The sequence below is a fragment of the Kogia breviceps genome, chromosome 7, assembly GCF_026419965.1.
Source record: "Kogia breviceps isolate mKogBre1 chromosome 7, mKogBre1 haplotype 1, whole genome shotgun sequence".
Lineage (NCBI taxonomy): Eukaryota > Metazoa > Chordata > Mammalia > Artiodactyla > Physeteridae > Kogia > Kogia breviceps.
Genome location: NC_081316.1, coordinates 117,643,761 through 117,666,865, shown reverse-complemented (window position 1 = coordinate 117,666,865; position 23,105 = coordinate 117,643,761). Strand labels below are relative to the sequence as shown.

Below are 23,105 nucleotides of genomic sequence, written 5' to 3'. Positions count from 1 at the left end.
CAGAGACAGCTAACTATACCATCTATCTATCTATCTATCTATCTATCTATATTCTCTTTTTAGTAATAGGACACTATGAGTTTTATTTGGGATCACTGCTACCTTGCAGCTAGGTGTGACCAAATGACCGACTTCAGGGCAATGGGATATGGGGAGAAATAATATGTGAAACTTCCACATCATAACCTTAAAGACAGGCTACAATCTGGTTGACTGAAACTAGGATTTGGGGTTTGGCTGTCTTAGAAAAATCAACTGACTCTGTATCCCCAAACAACAGGCAATGAGATTGCTACTCAGAGCCTTTCTCAAGAATCTCCCATTTAACTGTTCTCACCAACTGGAGAATGGGAGATAATCTAGTGGCAACACTCAGACTAAGGATGATGCCTTTCCACACGAGACCATCTTTGCAAATGGCTTTAACACAGCTACCATTAAACTGACTGAGAGAGTTATGAGCTGAGCACAAAAGCTAGTAACTAAAATAGATTTGAAGGATGTAAAAACTACAATCTGGAGCGATCATTGGATGTGTTTACTTTTACGTGGAGCTGATTAGAAATGCAAAGTTTGAAAGCTATTTAGTTTGTCAGGCATTATATTAATGCAAAAACCAAACCCTTGCCTTTAAAAGTGTAAAATGTTCAATCCTTAAAGCTACAGTTGAGGGCTTCCCTGGTGGCGCAGTGGTTGAGAGTCTGCCTGCCGATGCAGGGGACGCGGGTTCGTGCCCCGGTCCGGCAAGATCCCACGTGCCGCGGAGCGGCTGGGCCCGTGGGCCATGGCCGCTGAGCCTGCGCGTCCGGAGCCTGTGCTCTGCAACGGGAGAGGCCACAGCAGTGAGAGGCCCGCGTACCGCAAAAAAAAAAAAAGAAAAGCTACAGTTGGGCCCCAAAACTGTACTAGCAAGAACTGGGCTGTGTAGATAATGCAGTTCCAAAAAGGCACATTTTCCAATACCTTTTCTAGATACATCTATGGAGAGCAGTGGGAAAGGAAAAAACAAAAGCAAAAATCAGAACAGAGGACAAAGACAAGGAACAATGGAAACTGGACTTACTTCCGGAGAGCAGAACCAAGGGCAGCCAGCCGGGCTAGGCAAGCACCAGCCCTGCTGCCAGGCGGGAGCTGTCACAATTCATGCCCAGCAAGATCTGATGACCTTTGGTGATCCTCATCCTTTGCTTTCCAAATAGGAGTTTCATTCTAATTATCTTTTCTTATTTGTATTAGTAAAGATAAAGGCTAAGCTGTTACAGAAAACAGACACCAAAATAGAAGTTTATTTTTTCCTGAGTTAATACTCTAAAGAAAGTGGACTCTAAGAGGCAACCCAAGGTCTCAGGCTGGCAGAGTAGAGCTGTCATCCTTAATACATGATTGTGGCCTCTTTTTCTGATGCTACAAGGAATGTGTCAATTCCTTCCTAGTTCGAAGTCCAGGGTGAGTATCCTGTCTTTAAGGAGGTAACACATAAGCTGCACACATCACTTTTACGTATATTGCATTGACTCCATGTTTGTCATATGCCCACACCTCCCTGCAGGGGAGTTTAGAAAATGTGGTCTGTAGCCAAGCAGCCAGGTGCCCAACTAAAACTGTACTACTGAAAGGAGGAAAGGGAGAACAAAGTCCTGGAGACAATTAGCAATCACATACCCGTTATTTTATATTGAATGTGAAGTACTGGCATGAAGGTACTTTGCCTTCTATTTTCTCATCAGTAAACCACAAGAAACTAAAATAAGACCTGACGGAGAGGAATAAGCATCATCCAGATACCTGGATTTTGAACAAGGTGCCTTACCTGAATGGGACTTTGGGTTATTAGAGAAGAGTTTTGCTCTATGTGTGGGGGGACTGTGGCAGTTTTCTTACTTAAGTCTAGGAGGGAAAATGTACAAGGATATTTGTCATTGCATTATTTGGTGAAAGGACGTGGAAGGAAATCTGTCTGGGAGAGTAAATACATGAATGTGTTAGACGCATGCAATGGTTTACTGCATAGCAGAAAGCAGTAATAGATTAGATATATGCATGGTAATATAAATGAACCTTAAAGACATAGTGCTAAGTTAAAAAAAGTGATTTATGCCTTAATACCATTTGTATAAATGTAAAATACACAAAAAATCCAACATACATACTTGCATGAACTCCAACAAAAATATACAAATTAACTCATTAAAATAATTACTCATGGTAGGGGAAATAATGAGAGTAGGAGTCAAAAGAAAAATGTGGAAAATTAAAATAGGAGATCCTTATGTATACCAATGTTACCGGCCATGAACTGCAAAGAATGATGAACCACCCTCTGCATCTGAGGTCTGAAAAGAAAAAAGAGTGACTTATGAAAGAGGAGTGGGAAGCAAGTGGTACTTCCACAACTGAAACAGATGGAGTAAGACGGGTCATATCTACCCTCCCTCCTGAAATAATAAAACCAGAAAAAATGTATGAAACAATTTCTTCCAAGACACTGGACATTAGTCAACAAAACAAAGGGATCCCTGAGAAACAAGAACAAACAAGGTAACATCTACACTCACTCTACTAATGAATAGCCTAAAGAGGGTTTCCAGGCCACACTGCAGGCAAGAACAGGTGGTCTGAGTTGAGATGATATAACTCGAAGTCTCAAGGCCAAGATGGCTAGAGCTTGCAGGACAGAGTCCTGGAGAGGAGAAATCTGGACAGAGAACACTGAATATCTGCAGAGGATCCCTCGATAATCTTCAGCTTAGTATTGATCAGCACTTGTAAGGGAGGACACTCCCCCAAACCAGTGGGGGAAACACATTCAAAAGGAAAAGAAGAAATGGTATCCAGGACTGACATGGGATGAGAACGGTACTGTTTGCTACCAGCCAGACTAGAAAATCTAACAATTCAAAAAACATCAGGTGTGGTACCCAGAAGGATTTAGCCTAAGTGGTAGGGCAAAATTAGCCCCAAACCAAACATTGCTCTGGTTCCACCCAACAACGCTGACATATTAAGACCCAAAAGGATCAATGTTTCTGAGTACCTTAACTGTGTCTTAGAACAAAGCTCAAGAATATTTATAGGAACAGAAGATAGCTGGCATACAACAAGATAAAATTTACGATCTGTGACATCCAATATAAAATGACCAGCCATGCAAAGAAGAAGAGAAATATGCTAAACATAATAAAGAAAAAAATGAATCTCAATGAAAACCATCCAGAAATGATACAGGTGACAGGATTAGCAGACAAAGACACACTGTATTCTATAAGTTCCAGAAACTAGAGGAAATATTTAACATGTTAGAGATGGGGGAAATTTTTTTAATTCCCAAATTGGACTTCAAGAGATGATAACTACAATTTCTGAGAAAGAAAATACAGTGAATAGATTAACAGTATATTAGATATTGCAAAAGAAAATATTAGTGAATTTGAAGGCATAGCAATAGAAACTATCCAACACAAAACATGGAGAGGGGGACTCCCCTGGTGGCGCAGTGTTTAAGAATCCACCTGCTGATGCAGGAGATGGGTTCAAGTTGTGCTCTGGGAAGATCCCACATGCCGTGGAGGAACTAAGCCCATGCACCACAACTACTAAGCCTGCGTTCTAGAGCCCGTGAGCCACAACTACTGAGCCCACGTGCCACAACTACTGAAGCCCTCGCGCCTAGAGCCCATGCTCTGCAACAAGAGAAGCCACTGCAATGAGAAGCCTGCGCACCGCAACAAAGAGTAGCTCCCGCTCGCCGCAACTAGAGGAAGCCCGTGTGCAGCAATGAAGACCCAACGCAGTCAAAAATAAATAAATAAATTTATTTTTTTAAAAAACATGGAAAGGAAAAAGACCAAAAAAAATGAGCAGAAGCTCAGTGAGCTGTTTGGCAAATTCAAGAGACTGAATATATGTATTTTTGGAGTCTGAAAAAAAGAGGATAAGGGGCAGAAATACAGGTGAAAATAATAGCCAAAATATTCCCAAAACTGATGAAAACTATACATCCACAGACCCAAGAACCTCAATAAACCTCAAGTACAAGAAACATGAAGAAATATACAAGAAAGAGCATCATAATCAAATTACTAGAAACCAGAGTTTAAGAGAAAAATTCAAAGCAGCCAGAGATAAAAGGTACGTTTCATCAGAGGAACAGAGATAAAAACGGTAACAGATTTCTCATCAGAAACAGTGGAAGCCAGAAGAAAGGGAAGCAATATCCTTAAAGAACTGAGGAAAAAAAAGAAACTGTCAACAATCTTGAATTCCATCCCCAGAGAATACACCTTTAAAAGGTGAAATAAAGACATTTTCAGGCATTAAACAATGTGGAAATTTTTATGACCAGCAGAATGGCACCACTAAGAAAGTTAAGGAATCCTTCGGGCAGAAAGAAAATGATTCCAGAAGGAAATATCTTCTCTACCAAAGAAATGAAGAGCACCAGAGATGGTAACTACATCGGTAAATATAAAATGTATTTTCATTACTTAAGTTCCTTTAAAAGGCAGTTCACTCTTTAAAGCAAAAATAATAAAATATATTTTGGGACTTAGAAAATATGCTGAAGTTGAATGTATGACAGCAATACCACCATCGTCAGAAACAGAAAAATGGAAGTAGACTGTTGTAATATTCTTAAATTATATGTAAAGTGGTATAATATTACCTGAAAGTGGACTGTATTAAATATAACAATGTGTCTTATAAACCTTAAATGAAACACTTAAAAAATTATAGCACATGAGGCAATAAAGAAGAAAATATAGAATCGCTAAAATGTTCATTTAATCCAAAAGAGGGACGAAAAACAGAAGAAAAGAAACAAAGAATAGATGGGACAAATGAAAAACAAATAGCAAGATGGTAGACTGAAACTCAACCATATAAGTTGGCACATTAAATACAGATGGTCTAAACATCCACAAAGATAAAAAAGCAAGAACTCTATGCCTACAATAAACCGACTTTAAACATAACAGAAATGGGTTAGAAATAAATACACAAAAACCACATAATCATTCCAACACTAATAAAGCTAGAACACAGCTTGAAAGGGATCTTGTTAGCCAAATTTTTGGCAGAGCATAAAAAAGAATAATGGCAGAGAAATGGAAAATAAAGAACTTCTTCCCATTTCATTCTTTAAGGCCACTATTCCTCTGACACCCAAACCTAAGACATTACAAGAGAAGAGGACTGACTACAGCTATACATATCCCTCATAAATATAGATGCAAAAAGCCTTAACAAAATTTTAGCCAATCAAATCTAATAATATTTTTAAAAAGAATAATATATTGTGACCAAAAGGGGCTTTTGTCCCAGGAATCCAAGGTTGGGTTAGCATTCGAACATTAGTCAGAGAAACTTATATATTAACAAACCATGTGATTATTTCAATGGATATAGAAAAACGATTAGATGGTGTGAATGTTAGTTTTGATGCCTCGACTTGGCTAGGCACAGCACCCAGCTATTTAATCTACACTAATCTAGGTGCAGCTGTGAAAGTATTTTGTAGGTGTGGTTATAACATCTACCATCAATCGCCTTTAAGTGAAGGAGACTGTCCTTGATAATGTGGGTGGGCCTCATCGCAACAGCTGAAAGTCTTTCAGACCAAAATCTGAGATTTTCCAAATGAGAAATTCTGCCTCAACACTGCAGCATCAATTTCTGCCTGTGATTTGCCCTACAGATTTTGGATATGCAAGCCCCTACCAGGTACCCCATGGTAGCAGGGGTCAAGTGGGGGCACTTCACCGTCAAAGACAAGGTGGGTGTGATTACCATTGGACAGCCGGGTCAAAGCAGTAATCAGAATAATCTGACTCACAGGGACCTATGGCACTGGCTAGTTGGCCATCATCCCTAGGGGAGAAATAGATGGGCCATCTGCTAAATTAAGTGGAAGAGCTCTAGGTCAAGTGTATAGAAGTCTAACTTGAATCAACAGAACAGAAAGTGATGCCCCTTCAATCAATTCTCAGACTTGAACGTGTTTCACCAGGGTGACTGTTCATTAGGGAAAAGGAAAATCATCAGACTTTGGGGGATTACTGAACACAGGTTCTGAACTGTCATGAATTCCAGGAGACCCAAAATGTCACTGTGGCCCATCAGTCAGAGGACGGGCTTGCGGAGGTGAGCTGATCGGTGGGGTTTTAGTTCAGGTCCATCTCACAGTGGGTCCGGTGGGCCCAGGAACCCATCCTGTGGTTATTTCCACAGTTCCAGAATGCAAAATTGGAGCAGACATACCGAGCAATTGGCAGGATCCCCACGCTGTCCCCCTAGCCTGTAGAGTGAGAGCTATTATCATAGAAAAGGCCAAGTGGAAGCCACTAAAACTGCCTCTTCCTAGGAAAACAGTAAGCCAAAAGCAACGCCATGTTCCTGGATGGATCGGAGATTGGCGCCGCCATCAAGGACTTGAGGGATGCAGGGCCGGTGATTCCCATCACATCCGCATTCAACTCCCCTGTTTGGTCAGTGCAGAAAACAGACGGATCTTGGAGACTGGCGGTGGATTATCATAAACTTCATCGGGTGGGGACTCCAATTACATCTGCTGTTCCAGATGTGATTTCACTGCTTGAACATATTAACACATCCCTCCTACCTGTTATGCAGCTGTTCATCTGGGAAAGGCTTTTTTCTTGATGGCTGTGAGTAAAGACCACCAGAAGCAGTTAAGCTGGCAACATGCCTTCACTGTCCTAACTTAGGGGTACATCCATGCTCCAGCCTTATGTCGTTAAGTTCGTCCATAGAGACTTGGCTGCCTTTACCTTCCACAGAACAACACGCTGTTTCATTCCACTGATAACATTAATGACATTGATGAGCTAGCAGGCTAGAACTGGCAACTATTCTAGACTTATTGGTAAGACATTTGCACATCAGAGGGGTGGAAATAAATACAAAAAAAATTCAGATGCCTTCCACCTCCGTGAAATTTCTAGAAATCCAGTGCGGTGGTGCATGTTGAGATATTCCTGTATATCCCAGGCACAATGCCTAGCGGCCCAGTTTGGATTTTAGAGGCAACCTTTTCCTCATTTGGGTCTTTACCCTGGCCCACTTCCAAGTGACATGAAAAGCTGCTAGTTTTGACTAGGGCCCAGAACAAGAGAAGGTTCTGCAAACGGTCCAGGCTGAAATGCATGCCGCTCTGCCACTTGGGCCACGTGACCCAGCAGATCAATGGTGCTTGAATGTCAGTGATCAATAGGGATGCTGTTTGGAGCCTTCGGCAGCCCCCATAGGCATTTTTTCTAAGAGAAATGAAAGGATATCTCCATACAAAGACTTGCACACAAAAGTTCACACCAGCTTCATCTGTAATAGTCATAAACTTCAAACAATCCAGTGTCCACCAATAGGTGAATGAATAAACACATTATCATATATCCATACAGTGGAACACACTTCTCAGGTATAAAAAGGAACAAACAAATGCTCCATCTCAAAATCACTATTCTGGGTAAGACAAGCCAGACACACAAAAATCCATTGTGTATGATTTCATATATGTGAAGTTCTGCAAAGTTCAAACTATTCTAAAGTGAAAGAAAGCCTGGGGGAGGAGGCAGGGCAATGCTGACAGGGCAGGAGGGAACTTGTGAAGATGGCGGATACGCTATCATGACTGTGGTGGTGGGTTCATGGGTGTGTACATACGTCAGAGCTTATCAACTTGTGTGCTTTTAGTATGTGCAATTTATTTTATGTCAATTACACCTCAATAGACCTGTTAACATATTTAAATATAATAAAATAACTGCATGGAAAAAATGCTTTTATGTTTCCCATTCAGAATGATATTGTAAGTCAAGGAAATACCCTCCTATCATGGTTTGTTATTCGTTTGCTTTTCGTTTAAAGTCATGAATGAATATTGAATATTATTACATGCTTTTTCTGCATCTGCTGAGATAATATGAATTTTCTCTTTTAACTGTTAATGTAGTAGCTAATGACTATGGAATTTAATGGAGTGGCCAAGACAGTGTACCTTGAACTCATCACCTACTTCTCATCCTCTTATGAGCCCAATTCATCAAAAAGTGTTTTCTATTCACGACCTAGTTGTTCTGCCATGGGAGAGACTATTAGAACACTTAGTATTTTGTACAGCCAGATGCAGAATTTAAGCCTAGGTCTCTTTAACTGGCAGGTCATTGTTATTTCCATTTTTACGTGCCATGAAAACAAATCTTGAAAACTATTAAAATTATCATTGTCTTTTTCAGTATCTTGATCATCAAAATGTGACCATTCAGAGAACCCACAGATAGAAAGGAACTGTTATGGACTGAATTGTGTCCCCCTAAAATGCATATGTTGAAGTCCCAACCCCCGGTACACCTCAGAAGTGACTGTATTTAGAAACAGGGCCTAGTGACAGTTAATTTTATGTTAACTTGACTGGCTACGGGGTGCTCGAAGTAAACATGATTTCTGGGTGTGTCTGTGAGGTGTTGCTGGAAGAGGTGAACATTTGAATCAGTGGACTCAGTAAAGTAAAGCATCCTCCCAAACGTGGTGGGCCTCATCCAAGCCGTTGAGGGTCTGAACAGAACAAGAGGCAGAGGAAGGAGGAAGAATTTACCCCTTTTCTCCTGCCTCACGGACCAAACTGGGACAGCTCATCTCACCTTCTCTGGCTCCTGGACTGGCATTTATACCACAGCTCCCTGGTTCTCAGGTTTTCAGGCTCAGATTAAATTACACCACCAGCTTTCCTGGGCATCCAGCTCACCGACGGCACAGCCTGGGACTTCCCAGCCTCACTGGCAACTCCTCGTAATAAACGTGCAGCTACGTGTACATATACATAAATGTGTGTATGTTCTGTTTCCTTGGAGAACCCTGACTAGTACAGGCCTTTAAAGGGTGACTGAGGTTAAATGAGGTTATGTGGGTGGAGCCTAATCCTACATGACTGGTGTCCTTAAAAGAGAGGGAGGGCTTCCCTGGTGGAGCCGTGGTTGAGAGTCCGCCTGCCGATGCAGGGGACGCGGGTTCGCGCCCCGGTCCGGGAGGATCCCACGTGCCGCGGAGCGGCTGGGCCCGTGAGCCATGGCCGCTGAGCCTGTGCTCCGCAACAGGAGAGACCACAACAGTGAGAGGCCTGTGTAACGCAAAAAAAAACCCCAAAACTAAAACTAAAAAACAAAAAAAGAGGGAGACACCGGGGAGGCACCACAAAGGAAAGGCACATGTGAAGACACAGCAAGACTGCCATCTGCAAGCCAAGGAGAGAGGCCTCCATAGAGGCCAGTGAACAGCTTAACCTTGGACTTCCATCCTCCAGAACTTTGAGACAATAAATTTCTGTTGCTGAAGGTCTGTGGTATATTGTTATAAGAGTCCCAGCAAACTGGTTCGGGAGCTTACTCAGTATTCCTTATTCCTGAAATGACAAGTTCCTCTCATCTTCATGAGAAATTTAGCCATCCTCCAAGGCCAACTCAAATGTCACCTCTTCCATGAAACATCCCCTAATTCTCTGCATTCCCATATTCTGACACATTTTTTTATAGAACTTTACACATTGTGTCACTGCCTATCACTAGATTGTGAATCCTTTAAGAAAAGCAACCATATAAAATCCATCTTTAAATTCTCAATATCTGGTTAATGTCTGTCGGATGAATGGATGGATGGATTAATGAATAGAGAGTGAATGAATAAATAATATGCAATTTTTCCCTGCTGCCTTCTGGTGGCTATTTATTTTTCAACACTGCGTCTAAGGCAGGGTGTGAGATGTCACAGCAATGTCCCAGCCTTGCATAGCTTCTTTCAGATGACTCATTTTCTAATTTATGCAAAATTTCCTCCTCCTTTTTTGGTATTTCCATACTGTACTCTTCTCATTATATCATCCATCAACCTCCTGGCCGTCCTTCTCATTTACTGAGAACATGTGTACGGAGACCGTGGTCCCTCTCCCTAGCTTAGCATTAGTGACTGCCAATCCTGTGTGGATCAGCCTCTCAAATACAGATTCAGAGTTTCTTCCTCAGCCCTAATACGTTATCCATACCCGACTTCAGGAACTCATTACTTTGCCTCACCCAGACTTCACCATCACAGAAACGTTTTCATCTCTAGATACAAAGGTTCTGTAGAAAGTCAAATAATGGACCCCCAAAGATATCCTCACCTTAATCCCCAGAACCTGTGACTATGTTACCATACATGGCAAAAGAGATTTTGCAGGTGTGATTAAGGTAAGAATCTTGACATGGAAAGAGTCTTCTTGGTTGTCTGGGAGGGCTCAATGCAATCACAGCGCTCTTTGTAAGAGCAAGTCAGGAAGGTCACAGTGAAAGAGATGTGACAACAGATGCAGAGGATGATGTAACATGAGGCTGTGAGCAGGGGGGTGCAGACAGCTGGAAAGGGCAAGAAAGCAGACCCTCCCTCAGAGCCTCCAAAAGGAACGCCGCCCTGCCAACTCAGCCTAGACTTCTGACCTCTCGCACTGTAGGAGAATAAATGTGCTGAGTTTGTAGTAATTTGGTAGAGCATCAGCAGCACACAAACCCAGGCTCCAAGAGACAAGTCTATAACCATAGACTCCTGTTCTTCTGGCTCGCTCCCTCTCTCCCAGGACCCCTAACCCTGTTCTCACAACTCATTTCCCTCTCCTATTGCATTTCCTTCCCTGGACACCCAGACACCGTGAATTTAAATCTGAACAGCTCTCTCCTCAGGATGTCAAGGTCCGAACAACTCATCCTTTCACTTCCTCTACCCAGACACCTCAGATATCACAGCACACCAGCCTCCTTCCTTTTTCTCTCCTATACTGAGAGTGCTAAACACCTCGGGAGAAAATAGCTCAATAACGCATACTGGCACCACTACAAAGTCGTGATATTTAACCTCAGCTTGGTCCTTGGTGCCCCTTCATTTTTCTCCATGACATTCATGACTTCCTTCTAATTCTTGTAGCAATAATTCCAAACCATCAACTCTTCCCAAGTCACCTGTCCTGTCACTACCCCTCTTTTCCCTGCATTACCATGACTCCTCTTTTTGAAAGAAAATTGAGGTGGGACATGAGCTGCCTCCGTCCTGTCCTCTTGCTACAGCACCGCTGCCTTGTCCCTGCTTGTTTCTCACAGCTGCCTCTGCCTAAAAGACCCCACCCCATTCCCCTTGCTCTCTGTACCCTCCATTCACCTAAAATAACTTACTTCTTTTTCTTTTTCCAACTGAAGAGTAAACTTTCTAGGAAGACTTTAATGGCACCACCCAATTCCCCAGCTGACCACCCTTGTCTGAGTTCCCAGGTTATTGGACTTCTACTGCAACTAGCATACCCCATGGGATAACATTTAGTTATATTTATCTACTTACGTGTCTGTTTTCTTTTGGGGGCAAAATTAAGCACAGAGACTGAGCTTGTCTTTGCCAATAGTTTACTGAACACAGGTTCACTGTGGGAATTGCACAGGCAAAAAGCATACAGGGTAATGTCTCTTAATAAGCCCATAAAGAAATAACAGACACCAAACAAATGATAAATTACACTCTTGTTCCAGGCAAGGGGAGATGAAAGAAATGACGGCCAAATGTAGTTCAAGCTGTACCTTTATACGAGCTGGTACCTGGGAAAGCCACCGAGAGCTGACTTCCAGCTGCCAGCTCACAACTAGAGTCTGTGGTCGCTAGTGTACATTGCTAGGGAACGAGATGCGGGTGCTGGGGGCAGGCAAGGCTGCCCCAGGGGTTATCACTCCAGGGACCTTCTCAGTGCTGGCGCCACTGCCCAGAGGAGCAACCCTCTGGCAGGAACGCTGCCCCCTCTCTGCCCGAGACCGCTGCACAGTTTCCCACCACTGCTGGCCCAGAGCAGCCTGGCCATGGCAGGAGCAGGTGTCTCAGGATCTTCAGAGACCTAGATCAGCAAACAGTGGCTTTTGCCCACACAGAAACTCTCAGATATTCCTCACAGACTCTCGGTATATAGAGTCTCAGTGTCCCCTTCCCAGGGTTGCTTCCCCACATGTTCTAATCGATAAGCCCCCAGGGGTCCCTCAGCAGCCAAGCTGCTAAGTGCTTATCAACGTCAACTGATGAGATGATGTCACAACATACTTTATTCTTATATCAAAACAACTTTACTTCTAAAAACAATTTTTGGGGGTCTTTTGTCATAAAGAAGTGGATTAAGTCAATTTAAGTCACAAACAAGTGGATTTGAAACCATACCAAAACAATACACATGAAAATGACTATACTACCCAAAGCAATCTACAGATTCAATGCAATCCCTATCAAATTACCAATGGCATTTTTCACAGAACTAGAACCAAAATTTTTCAGTTTGTATGGAAACACAGAAGACCCTGAATAGCCAAAGCAATCTGAGAAAGAAAAATGGAGCTGGAAGAATCAAACGCCTTGACTTCAGACTATACTACAAAGCTACAGTAATCAAGACAGCATGGTACTGGCACAAAAACAGAAATCTAGATCAATGGAACCAGATAGAAAGCCCAGAGATAAACCCACGCACATATGGTCACCTTATCTTTGACAAAGGAGGCAAGAATATACAATGGAGAATAGTCAGCCTCTTCAATAAGTGGTGATGGGAAAATTGGACAGCTACATGTAAAATAATGAAATTAAAACACTCCTTAACACCATACACAAAAATAAACTCAAAATGGATTAGAGACCTAAATGTAAGGCCAGACACTATCAAACTGTTAGAGGAACACATAGGCAGAACATTCTATGACGTAAATCACAGCAAGATCCTTTTTGACCCACCTCCTAAAGTAATGGAAATAAAAATGAAAATAAACAAATGGGACCTAATGAAACTTCAAAGCTTTTGCACAGCAAAGGAAACCATAAACAAGACTAAAAGACAACCCTCAGAATGGGAGAAAATATTTGCAAATGAAGCAACTGACAAAGGATAAATCTCCAAATTAATCTCCAAAATATACAAGCAGTTCATGCAGCTCAATATCAAAAAAACAAACAACCCAATCCCCAAATGGGCAGAACACCTAAATAGACATTTCTCCAAAGAAGACATACAGATTGCCAACAAACACATGAAAAGGTGCTCAACATCACTAATCATTAGATCAAATCAAAACCACAATGTGGTATCACCTCACACCAGTCAGAATGGCCATCATCAAAAAATCTAGAAACAATAAATGCTGGAGAGGGTGTGGAGAAAAGGGAACCCTCCTGCACTGTTGGTGGGAATGTAAATTGATACAGCCACTAGGGGGAACATTATGGAGGTTCCTTAAAAAACTAGAAATAGAAATACCATATGACCCAGCAATCCCACTACTGGGCACATACCCTGACAAAACCATAATTCAAAATCAGTCATGTACCACAATGTTCATTGCAGCACTATTTACAATAGCCAGGACATGGAAGCAATCTAAATGTCCATCGACAGAGGAATGGATAAAGAAGATACGGCACATATATACTATGGAATATTACTCAGCCATAAAAAGGAATGAAACTGAGTTATTTGTAGTGAGGTGGATGGACCTAGAGTTTGTCATACAGAGTGAAGTAAATCAGAAAGAGAAAAACAAATATCATATGCTAACGCATATATAGAATCTAGAAAAACAGTATTGATGAACCTAGTGGCAGGGCAGGAATAAAGACGCAGACATAGAGAATGGACTTAAGGACACCAGACGGGTGGAAGGGGAGGTTGGGATGAAGTGAGAGAGTGGCATGGACATATACACACTACCAAACGTAAAATAGATAGCTAGTGGGAAGCAGCCACATAGCACAGGGAGATCAGCTCGGTGCTTTGTGACCACCTAGAGGGGTGGGATAGGGAGGGTGGGAGGCAGACACAAGAGGGAGCGGATATGGGGATATATGTATGTATAGCTGATTCACTTTGTTATACAGCAGAAAGTAACACACCATTGTAAAGCAATTATACTCCAGTAAAGATGTTAAAAAAAAAAACAAAAGAACAATACACAACAGGGTCTTCCCTGGCGATCAAGTGGTTAGGGCTCTGTGCTTCCACCATAGTGGGCATGGTTCGATCCCTGGTCAGGGAACTAAGATCCCACATGCCACGTGGCCAAAATGTAAAATAAAAAACAAAAACAAAGAAACCCCACAACAACAGTGTCTCTGTCCTGTAACTAGACTGAGTCGCCTTAGGTGAATTACAGTGTCTTATGTGTCCTGTTATCCCCAGCACTCTGGCAAGACGCCTAGAATATTTTGAGAAATGATAAGAAGGAAAAGAAAGAAGGATCTCAGAGATAGTGAATGATGTGGCCAAACAGCCAGCCTCCCCCGCCATGTACACATACCGTCACCACCAACAGACACCAGTCCTGCTCCCATCTCCTCCCAATGATTAATCTGCTTGCAGACTGAGGCCCTTCGCCCCAGACCCCCAGGCAGCAGCTCACACCAGTCAAAATGACAAGTGCGCTGGCACGTTCATCTGTGGATCCTGCTTCATAGCATCCACTTCAGAATCAGGAAGGCACTCTCGGCTACCTCAGTGCTCCAGACCATCTGGTCAGGTGGCACAGCGCCCACTTACAAGGTCAGTTTCTTCCTGCCTTGAGCATTCCAGATTCTGCTGCAGAGTAAACTTCCTCTCTGAATCATCTTGGGGAAGAGTCTTCAGACTCATCCTCAGTCCCTCCATCATCCACTTCTTTTTTTTTTTTTTAATGTTTATTTATTTATTTTCGGCTGCGCTGGGTCTTTGTTGCTACGTGCAGGCTTTCTCTAGTTGTGGCAAGCGGGGTCTACTCGTGGCAAGCGGGGTCTACTCGTCGCGGTGCGCAAGTTTCTCATTGTGGTGGTTTCTCTTGTTGTGGAGCACGAGCTCTAGGCACACGGGCTTCAGTAGTTGTGGCACACAGGCTCAGTAGTTGTGGCTCGCAGACTCTAGAGCACAGGCTCAGCAGTTGTGGTGCATGGGTTTAGTTGCTCCGCAGCATGTGGGATCTTCCGGGATCAGGGCTCGAACCCGTGCCCCCTGAACTGGCAGGCAGATTCTTAACCACTGCGCCACGAAGGAAGTCCCCGTCATCCACTTCTTATTTTAGTTCTTGGCTCGGTGGCAGGGACATTTCTCTGTGATCTTCTAACTGCCCCTAAGGACAATGGAATGGGCTGGGAGGACAAAGACAGCAGCACTCGCTTCTGAGGTTCCTTTTCTGTGAGAAGCAGAGCACCAGCGAAGTGGCCAGCGTTCTGGGAGCTCAGGAATGTGCCCAGCTCGTTTTGTGGGCCCTTTGATGCTAAATCCAACTTTTGCTTTAGAAGTGATAGTCATGAACTATGCCCCACACCTAAACGATGATTCCCTTTGTATTCAAAAGAGATCTTTACCCCAATAGCAGAAAAGGAGATGAGAGGAGAAGCCACGATATGCTTCCTGTTGGCACAATCTTGGGTTGGAGTTTGCCTGAAGATTCCTCTAAATATGTGGGGACTAAGGCCCTCAGGATGAAAGGCTGCTAACAGCACAGAGAGTGCTGAAGACAACCATGAACGGCCCTGTACAAATGATACACGTCCTGTGCCAAAATAAAGAGGAAAGCCACATGCACACAGAGCTCCCGGGGACCAAAATGAGGGAGGAAGCCAGCTTCACAGGAAACTGGCACCAACACTCTTACACCTGGTCAGTGCTACTGTCAGATACTTAATTTTACAACAGGTAATTCCGTCTGTGTGGACAACTGAAGGCAAAAAACCCAAAACCAATCAAACAGAGCACATTCCCAAGCAAATCTATCAGAAGACTGAACATACATCTCTACCTCTGTTTTCTTTTCCTATATATTTGGGGAGGAAAAGGGAAGAAGAGATGGAGGGTAATAGAAAGGCAGCAGAAAGACTCCCTTTTCTTTGAGGTCTCCCTTAACCACTACAACCCACGGTGACCTTTCCTTCCCCTCGTACGTATAATAATTTACATTTGACCATATCCCATACTGACGTGCATTATTAAACGTTCACTCATGACCCAAGAACTCGTCTCCGCAATTATCTGCAAGGTCCTTGAGGACAAGGACCGCTTCTACTCCTCCACACTACCTATCACAGGGATTGAACCTAGCAGATGCTCAAAAGATTTCATTGCTCGGACAATGCCAAAAGCAAATAACCCCAAATCACAAGAAAAGATTTTATTATACGGCATTATGAAATTTTAGGAATAAATCTATCTCTGTGTTAATGTTTTATGCCTTGTATTCAGCAATTCCTGAGCACAAGTTCGCTGAGCTGAGCATGGGTGTTGGGAGAGTGGCGCTGGGGAGTGGGGGGTGAATGTTACAATCTATCACCAGGCCAACTAAAAAATGCCCCACGTGAGATTAAAGTAACTGGACTACTGAGTTTGCCTAAACGGTACCCGGTGTTTGCAAACTTCATTTAATCCCTGGAGCGGGAAGTGAGTCTCGGAGGGTCCTTACCTGCAAGCCAGCTCGCAGGTCCTCACCTCTGGGAAGGGGGCGCACGCTTGCCTGGCTCGCGCTGTGCGGTCACGGCGGCTCCTCACCACCAGGTGGAGCCGGGCCGCGCCGGGCCGCGGGGCGCGCGGCGTTCTCCCAACATGCCTCGCTCCCGCCGACCCGGAAGTGTTTGCCGGTGCGCGGCCGGGCGGCCGCTTAGGCCAGAGGCGGGCTGCGGAACGCAGACGCCGGGCGGCTGCAGCCCGGCGAGGGACCCTGTGAGGCCGCGGAGGAGACGCCGCTACGTTCACTGCAGGCGGGACTCAGCGGGGCGGGGCGCAGCGCGAGCCGTTCCCGGGCGCCCCGGTCCTCGGCGTCCGTGAGTGTTCCGTGGGCCCACGGCCCTGCCCACCCTCTGAGGCCGCGGGCCGCCTCCCGGGCACCATGAAGGCTGCAGGGTTTTCCTCGAGGGCCGCGCCCCGGCCGGAGGGGGCTGCGGCGAGGCCGAGCCGCCGAGCCGCCCCTGTCGCCGGGCCCTGCCTGTAGGACGTCGGGGCCCGCCGCCCGGCTCTCGTGTCCGCGCCGCAGTCGGCGCCCCATCGCCGGCTCTGACATGGAGGAGGGGGGAGCTGGTCCGGGGAGCCCCCTCCCGCCCGCCATGAAGGCAGAGACCGCGACCGCGGCGCAGGAGCCCCCGGCCGGGCCCAGCCTCAGTCTCAGTCACCTGCTGAGTAGCCGGAAGCTGGTGGCCCTGGGGGCCGTGCTCGGCTGGCTCCTGGTCATCCACCTCCTGGTCAACGTGTGGCTCCTGTGCCTTCTGTCTGCGCTGCTGCTGGTGCTGGGAGGATGGCTGGGCTCCGACGTCATCGTGGGGCCTTCGGGTCGGCTGCACCTGGAGCGCTTCATCCCCATGGCCGTCTGCCCCCCACACCCCGAGGCCGAGAGGCAGCTGGAGCAGGAGATCGACCGCACCATCCGGATGGTCATGCGGGACTTCGTGTCGTCCTGGTATCGCACGGTGAGCCAGGAGCCCGCCTTTGAGGAGGAAATGGAGGCAGCCATGCGAGGGTTGGTCCAGGAGCTCCGGAGGAGGATGGCCAGGGTGGACAGCCATGCTCTTGCCCAGAGGGTTCTGACTCTCTGTGGTTGTCACCTGCAGAGCTATCTTCAGGCAAAGGAGGCCACGGCAGGGAAGCAGAGTGGCACAGATGAGCCCTCCCAGCTCTGGGAGGCTTACTGCCAGGCCACCACCCCACATCCTGCAGTACAGAGTCCCAGGGCCGAGGTCGCCTACACACGTGGCATCGTGAACGTGTTGCTTCAAGGCCTAGTGCCAAAGCCCCACTTGGAGACCCGGACCGGCCGCCATGTGGTGGTGGAACTCGTTACGTGCAATGTCATCTTACCACTGATCAGCAAGCTCTCGGACCCAGACTGGATCCACCTTGTGCTGGTGGGCATCTTCTCCAAGACCAGAAGCGGCCCAGAGGGAGTGGGTAAACCACTGTGTCCAGCCAGTGCCCGGGAACAGCCCGCAGTGCCCACATCTCTGCCACTGATTGTGGAGGTCCAGAGTCTAGCAGATGCGAGAGCCCCTTCTCCAGCCCCAGTGCTCATAAACTGTGGTGAGCCTTCACACCCCTCCCCAGAAGTTGAAGAAGGCCATGAAGCACTGGAGGGAGATTTGGGGGGGGTGCTAGAAGAGAGAGAAGTAGGAAACAATTCTTCTCCCTTCCTACAGCCTCTGTTCTTATCCGAAGACACGGAGCTGGAGTCTCCGTTGTCTGAACTGGGCAAAGAAACCATCATGCTCATGAACCCAGGCAACTTCCTCTCTGCCACGATTCAGGACTCCCTGTGTGCCCTAGGGGGTTCCCAGTCTCTGGAGTCTAAGGGTGATGAGGGGTCCGAAGGAATTGAAGGAGCAGAAGCTGAGGAGGGTCCAGGAACAGAAACAGAGACCGGCCTGCTTGTCTCCATGCTGAATTCCTGCCCAGAGATCCAGATTGACACAGCAGACAAGGAAGTAGAGCAGGGAGATGTCACCTCTCTTACAGCTTTGCTGGCCAGTCCGGAAAGGATGTGTCCCCCACGACCCTCATGCTTAGAGAAAGATCTCACCAATGGTGTGAGCTCCCTAGATCCTAGTCTCCCACAGGTCCTGCTCTCCTCCTCTCCACCTGGTCCCCTCAGCTCAGCCACATTCAGCTTTGAGCCCCTGAGCAGTCCAGATGGCCCCGTTATCATCCAGAACCTTCGTATTACCGGCACCATTACTGCTCGAGAGCACAGCGGCACCGGATTCCACCCATACACGCTCTACACGGTGAAGGTAACAGGGTTAGAACTGTGGTTGTCCACTCTGGTCTGGGAATGAGTTGGAAAGCAGAGTCAGTGAAGCTAGTGTTTTGAGGGGGAGAGACTAGTCTTACTTAGTTTGCTATGGATAATTCAGCAAGCATCTATATATGAATGGTCTGAGGCTCATTTGTGAAGCAGAGTAGGCCTCTATCTGATAACCCTCACACACAATCCTAGAATCTTGATACACTGAGAGTCATATTTTTCAGTGGTTCCCAATGGATACAGTCTTGTCCAGAGATTCTTTCCAAACTTTTTCCCTGCTAATTTCTTTCCTTTTTTAAGCATTAGTATCTTCCATACTTTTTGTTTTAGGAAGGAAGGTTATTTACCTATATATATCTCAAAAGGTAGCAAGTTCTCCATTCCTAGAGATGTTTAAGAGCAGTAGTAGCAACTGCTTGGCAGAAATGATGTGAAGGGGGTTCATGGATCAGGTGGCTGGTTTGATTAGAGCAGCAACTCCCTAAAGCTGGTTTGGGGATAGGCTGCCTCCAAGTCAACTGGAGAGTTGTATTTTTAAAAAATACGAATCTTGGGCCCATTCGTGGGAAATTCTCATTCACAATCCGTCAGCACCTATCAGAATCCGTATTCTGACAGCAGAGTCTGCAGCCCAAGTGATTTTGAGGTGCAGCCAAGCTTGGGACCATATCAGTATCAAATAGTGTCCCTCAAGGAGCAGACTGTTCCACAGAGAGCATCATAATAACCCCCAGCTGCTCCAAGCCTGAGAGCTCTGACCTGAATCCCACCTGCATGTCGTATCTAGACCCTTCCTTCTCAGTACTGGTCTCAGGGGCTACTTTGCTCATTTCAGCTCATAAGGAATACCTCTCTGCCTCTAGAAACATTTTAAACACCAGCCTCAAGTCCCACCAACAAGGAGATCGTTTCTTCCATCACTTGCCCTTAACCAAACAATAACCGTAACCTACTCTTAATGAGAACAAGCACATATATTGTTCTTCCACAGAATTTATTATATCTTAACTACCCTGTCAGAAAGTCTCCCCTGTAGGTATGAAGTTGCATCGTTCATGCTGTTCAGGGTGTTCGCTCTGGGGGAACTTTCAGCACCGTTGTCTTTTCCCAGATACCAGCTCTCCAAGCCTATGAAGACAGCAGACTCTGACCCCTTAAAACATCTCTAGTCTCCACATGACTTCTCAACATACAGGTGATCTGTGTTTGGGAAGAAAAATTCAGCGTCACTCCCAAGAATGATAATTAATTTGCCCAGAGCAAAACAAAAACACATGTTCCTTTAACGCATTCCAGGCAAACAAATGATTTTTGTTCATCAGCTGTTTGGGATTATTTGTTCTTCCCCCAACTAATATAGATAATCACTGCTTGTGTATAATGATAAGATGGTTATCCCCTTATAACATCCAACCCCATAATTAGGGATGAAAGAGGCAGTGTCATTTTGATCAATGTTGTACCTTCTTTTTTATCCTGTGTCTTTGGGATTTGAAAATAGTTATAAGTAAAGAGAGTGTTTGCAGGGAGACCTTTGAGATGGAAGAAGGAGTGGAGGGCAGTAAAACTCATTTTTCACTTCCTAGGCCGCGTCTGTTGGGAAATGCATCTCGTTCTGTAATTCACTCAGTTTGAGTTATTCATTACAACTTAGAGCAACAGTCAGATCTCGTAGGTTCGGAAGCAGAGTAGGAACATCTTGCTCCCTTTACCCCTGCTCCACTCTTACTGTGTGGCCAGTAAGCTGATGCAGTAAACAAATTTGCTCACCCGACAGTATGAGACGGCCCTTGACGGCGAGAACAGCAGTGGCCTGCAGCAGCTGGCCTACCACACCGTGAACCGCCGTTACCGTGAGTTCCTGAATCTGCAGACCCGTCTGGAGGAGAAATCCGATCTACGAAAGTTCATCAAAAGTCAGGAGTTACCCCAGCCCCAGAATGCCTGCTTGCTGTTCACATCGAGCCACCCTGATCTGAGAGGCTGGAGGCCTGTTGGTTTGTGGGGAGGGTGGAGAGGGAGAGTGCAGCCTCAGGGATCCTGTGCTCCCCCGGTTCACTTTTGGGTATTTTGGGTTTTAGTGCTGGACAATGCTAATGACATTCTTTCCGAGGTGCTTCTTTGCCACCGAATGCTTTGTTCTGGGGCCCCAACTAGTTTAAGCTTAGGAAGGAAACTTCCACAGTCCACCTGTGCCTGTGAGGTAGTGTGAGGTGTTAAATTAACTTTTCCAAATTCATAGATCGATTGCTCTTAGATATTAAAATATTATCTAGAAATCCTTGCCAGCTTTCCTTTAACAACAGGCTTTTTGGTGTGCTGTTTGGTACTCGTGAGGCACAGGAACAATAAAAAAACATAAAATTTTACTCGAAAAATAAGCTAGTAAGCAGCTGCTTTGTTTTTTAAAAAAATGCCAGCAGTCACTCAAATAAACATTTTAATAAGTTTTGGCATAAATTGTGGATTTCAGTTGCACATTTTCGTTCTTACTAACGATAATTGATACCGAAAATATATGCCCAGTTCTCTACTAAGCATTTTATACTTATTAGCTCATTTAGTTCTCATAACAGTCTATAAGATAGATACTATCATTATCCCCATTTTACAGAAAAGAAACAAAGAAAGATTAAGCAAGTTGCCTAAGGTCATTATTATAGTAGGGCTTGGAGCCAAAATTTAAACTTCCGGCCCCTTATTCATAACCACTATAGTGTTTGGCCTCTTATACCTTCATAGTATCATTAATAATGAAAGTAGGTTGTCTGTATTATATCCCTGGGGTATATTTGGAACTCCTGAAGTAAAAAAAATCCCAAGGAGGGGAGAACCCAGGGGAGGGACTCTGAAGGGATGAGCCCCAGGCCTTGGGACCCAGCCCCCTCGCCAGCCTTAGGCCGCCTCTCCGCTCCGGCCCGCAGGTGAGGGAACGCAAATCCCCAGGAAATGCATTCAGCAGTTCTGTTTCCTTTACACACAGGATGCTTTTTATATGGAATGGCTATTAGTGAATGTTAATGAATTAACTTTGGGTTTTTTTTTAAGATGTGAAGGGTCCTAAGAAGCTCTTTCCAGATCTTCCATTTGGAAACATGGATAGTGACAGAGTGGAAGCCCGCAAGAGCCTCTTGGAATCATTCCTGAAGGTCAGCACCCTCTGCTCTCGTTCTAGCCACCAGACAAACACCCAAGCCAAGGTGGAGAGAGCTGGGGACCAGAATTTCTCTTTGAAGTCCTTCTTGTGTCTCTCGCAGCAACTCTGTGCCATTCCTGAGATCGCTAACAGTGAGGAGATGCAGGAGTTCCTTGCTCTGAACACAGATGCTCGTATTGCCTTTGTCAAGAAACCTTTCATGGTCTCCAGAATAGACAAGGTATGAGCGGGGCCGCCGTGCTTAGCCTTAGTTTCTCATCAGTGTGGAGGCGGGGGTGGGAGACGCAGCACCCAGCAGTAAGTGGAACACGCACTGGGATTTTCAAGACCTGTTGCCAGTATCGGTTAGGTCGTCTACTTGCCGAACGACAGTGAGCAGCTAATGAGGATGCGATCCCCCCACAGTCGGTGTGCACACGTCTCCCAGGGATGGCACGGCGCTGTGATTCCAGGGGACGTGTGTAAGGGTGCTTCTGCATCTCCGCACATAGGTGGGGCGGGAAGGTCTCTCCCGGAGACGAAAGACGTTCCCAGGGTCGGTCACTCAGGAAGGAGCCCTAAGACAGGACACCGAGCTGGACTTAGGTTTGTGTAGTGATTCTCTGCTGGAGAACAGAGTGTGAGAGAACTGTACCTTCTTCAAGATGGTAACTCAGAACCTTTGGGGACAGTAGGAGAAGGACATTTGAGCACCACACTGGAGCCTGTGAGCAGAGGTTGCCAACTGATTTTAGCGCCTCCAGGGCAGAAGGCTGAGGTTTCTGCTTATCACAAAATGCAAATGTTTTAAGAGATTAGAAAACACTGAAAAAACTGCAAATCAGAAAGGGATAAACGAGGTAAAATCCCCAGAGTTCCCTGCAGGTGTGTTCATCCATGCTGACATGTTCCTTCATGGATTTTTTTCAACATCTGCCCCCCACATGCCTACTTAAAGCCACGTACTGTACGCGTTGTTGATGATACAGGAGTGAACAAGACAGATGTGGACCCTCACCACAGACTGCCATCCTGTGAGCCGAGAGAGCGAGTTGTATTTTCTCAGCTACGTTATCTGCATTCATCTGGTTCTCTGTGTTCTTTCCCTGGGTTGCTGTCCCCCGTCTTTACTGTGGCCCTGCTTGACCATTTCAGCCTTGCCT

At 45.5% G+C, this 23,105-nt stretch overlaps 1 protein-coding gene and 1 long non-coding RNA gene across 10 annotated transcripts in view; one reads left to right on the top strand and one right to left on the bottom strand.

Annotated features, from left to right (window-relative positions):
* The window catches only part of LOC136794546 (uncharacterized), a 90,905-nt gene extending 74,310 nt beyond the window's left edge, over positions 1-16,595 (bottom strand). The window contains exon 1 of the long non-coding RNA XR_010841529.1: positions 16,482-16,595. This is a non-coding gene — a long non-coding RNA (uncharacterized lncRNA). The remainder of the gene's footprint in view (positions 1-16,481) is intronic.
* A 52-nt stretch (positions 16,596-16,647) lies between these two features.
* The window catches only part of SNX19 (sorting nexin 19), a 52,387-nt gene continuing 45,929 nt past the window's right edge, over positions 16,648-23,105 (top strand). For 4 of the 9 annotated variants that reach the window (XR_010841509.1, XR_010841511.1, XM_059067934.2 and 1 more), the window contains exons 1-4: positions 16,648-18,792; positions 20,584-20,722; positions 21,855-21,955; positions 22,064-22,183. Coding sequence is in view for 4 of the 9 variants with exons in the window: in XM_059067934.2 (XP_058923917.1) it covers positions 17,074-18,792; positions 20,584-20,722; positions 21,855-21,955; positions 22,064-22,183 (2,079 nt within the window). In the remaining 5 variants the exon portion in view is untranslated. Of the gene's footprint in view, positions 18,793-20,583; positions 20,804-21,854; positions 21,956-22,063; positions 22,184-23,105 lie in introns of all 9 variants that reach the window. The other 5 variants (XR_010841510.1, XR_010841512.1, XM_067039337.1 and 2 more) reach the window with 2 other exon arrangements.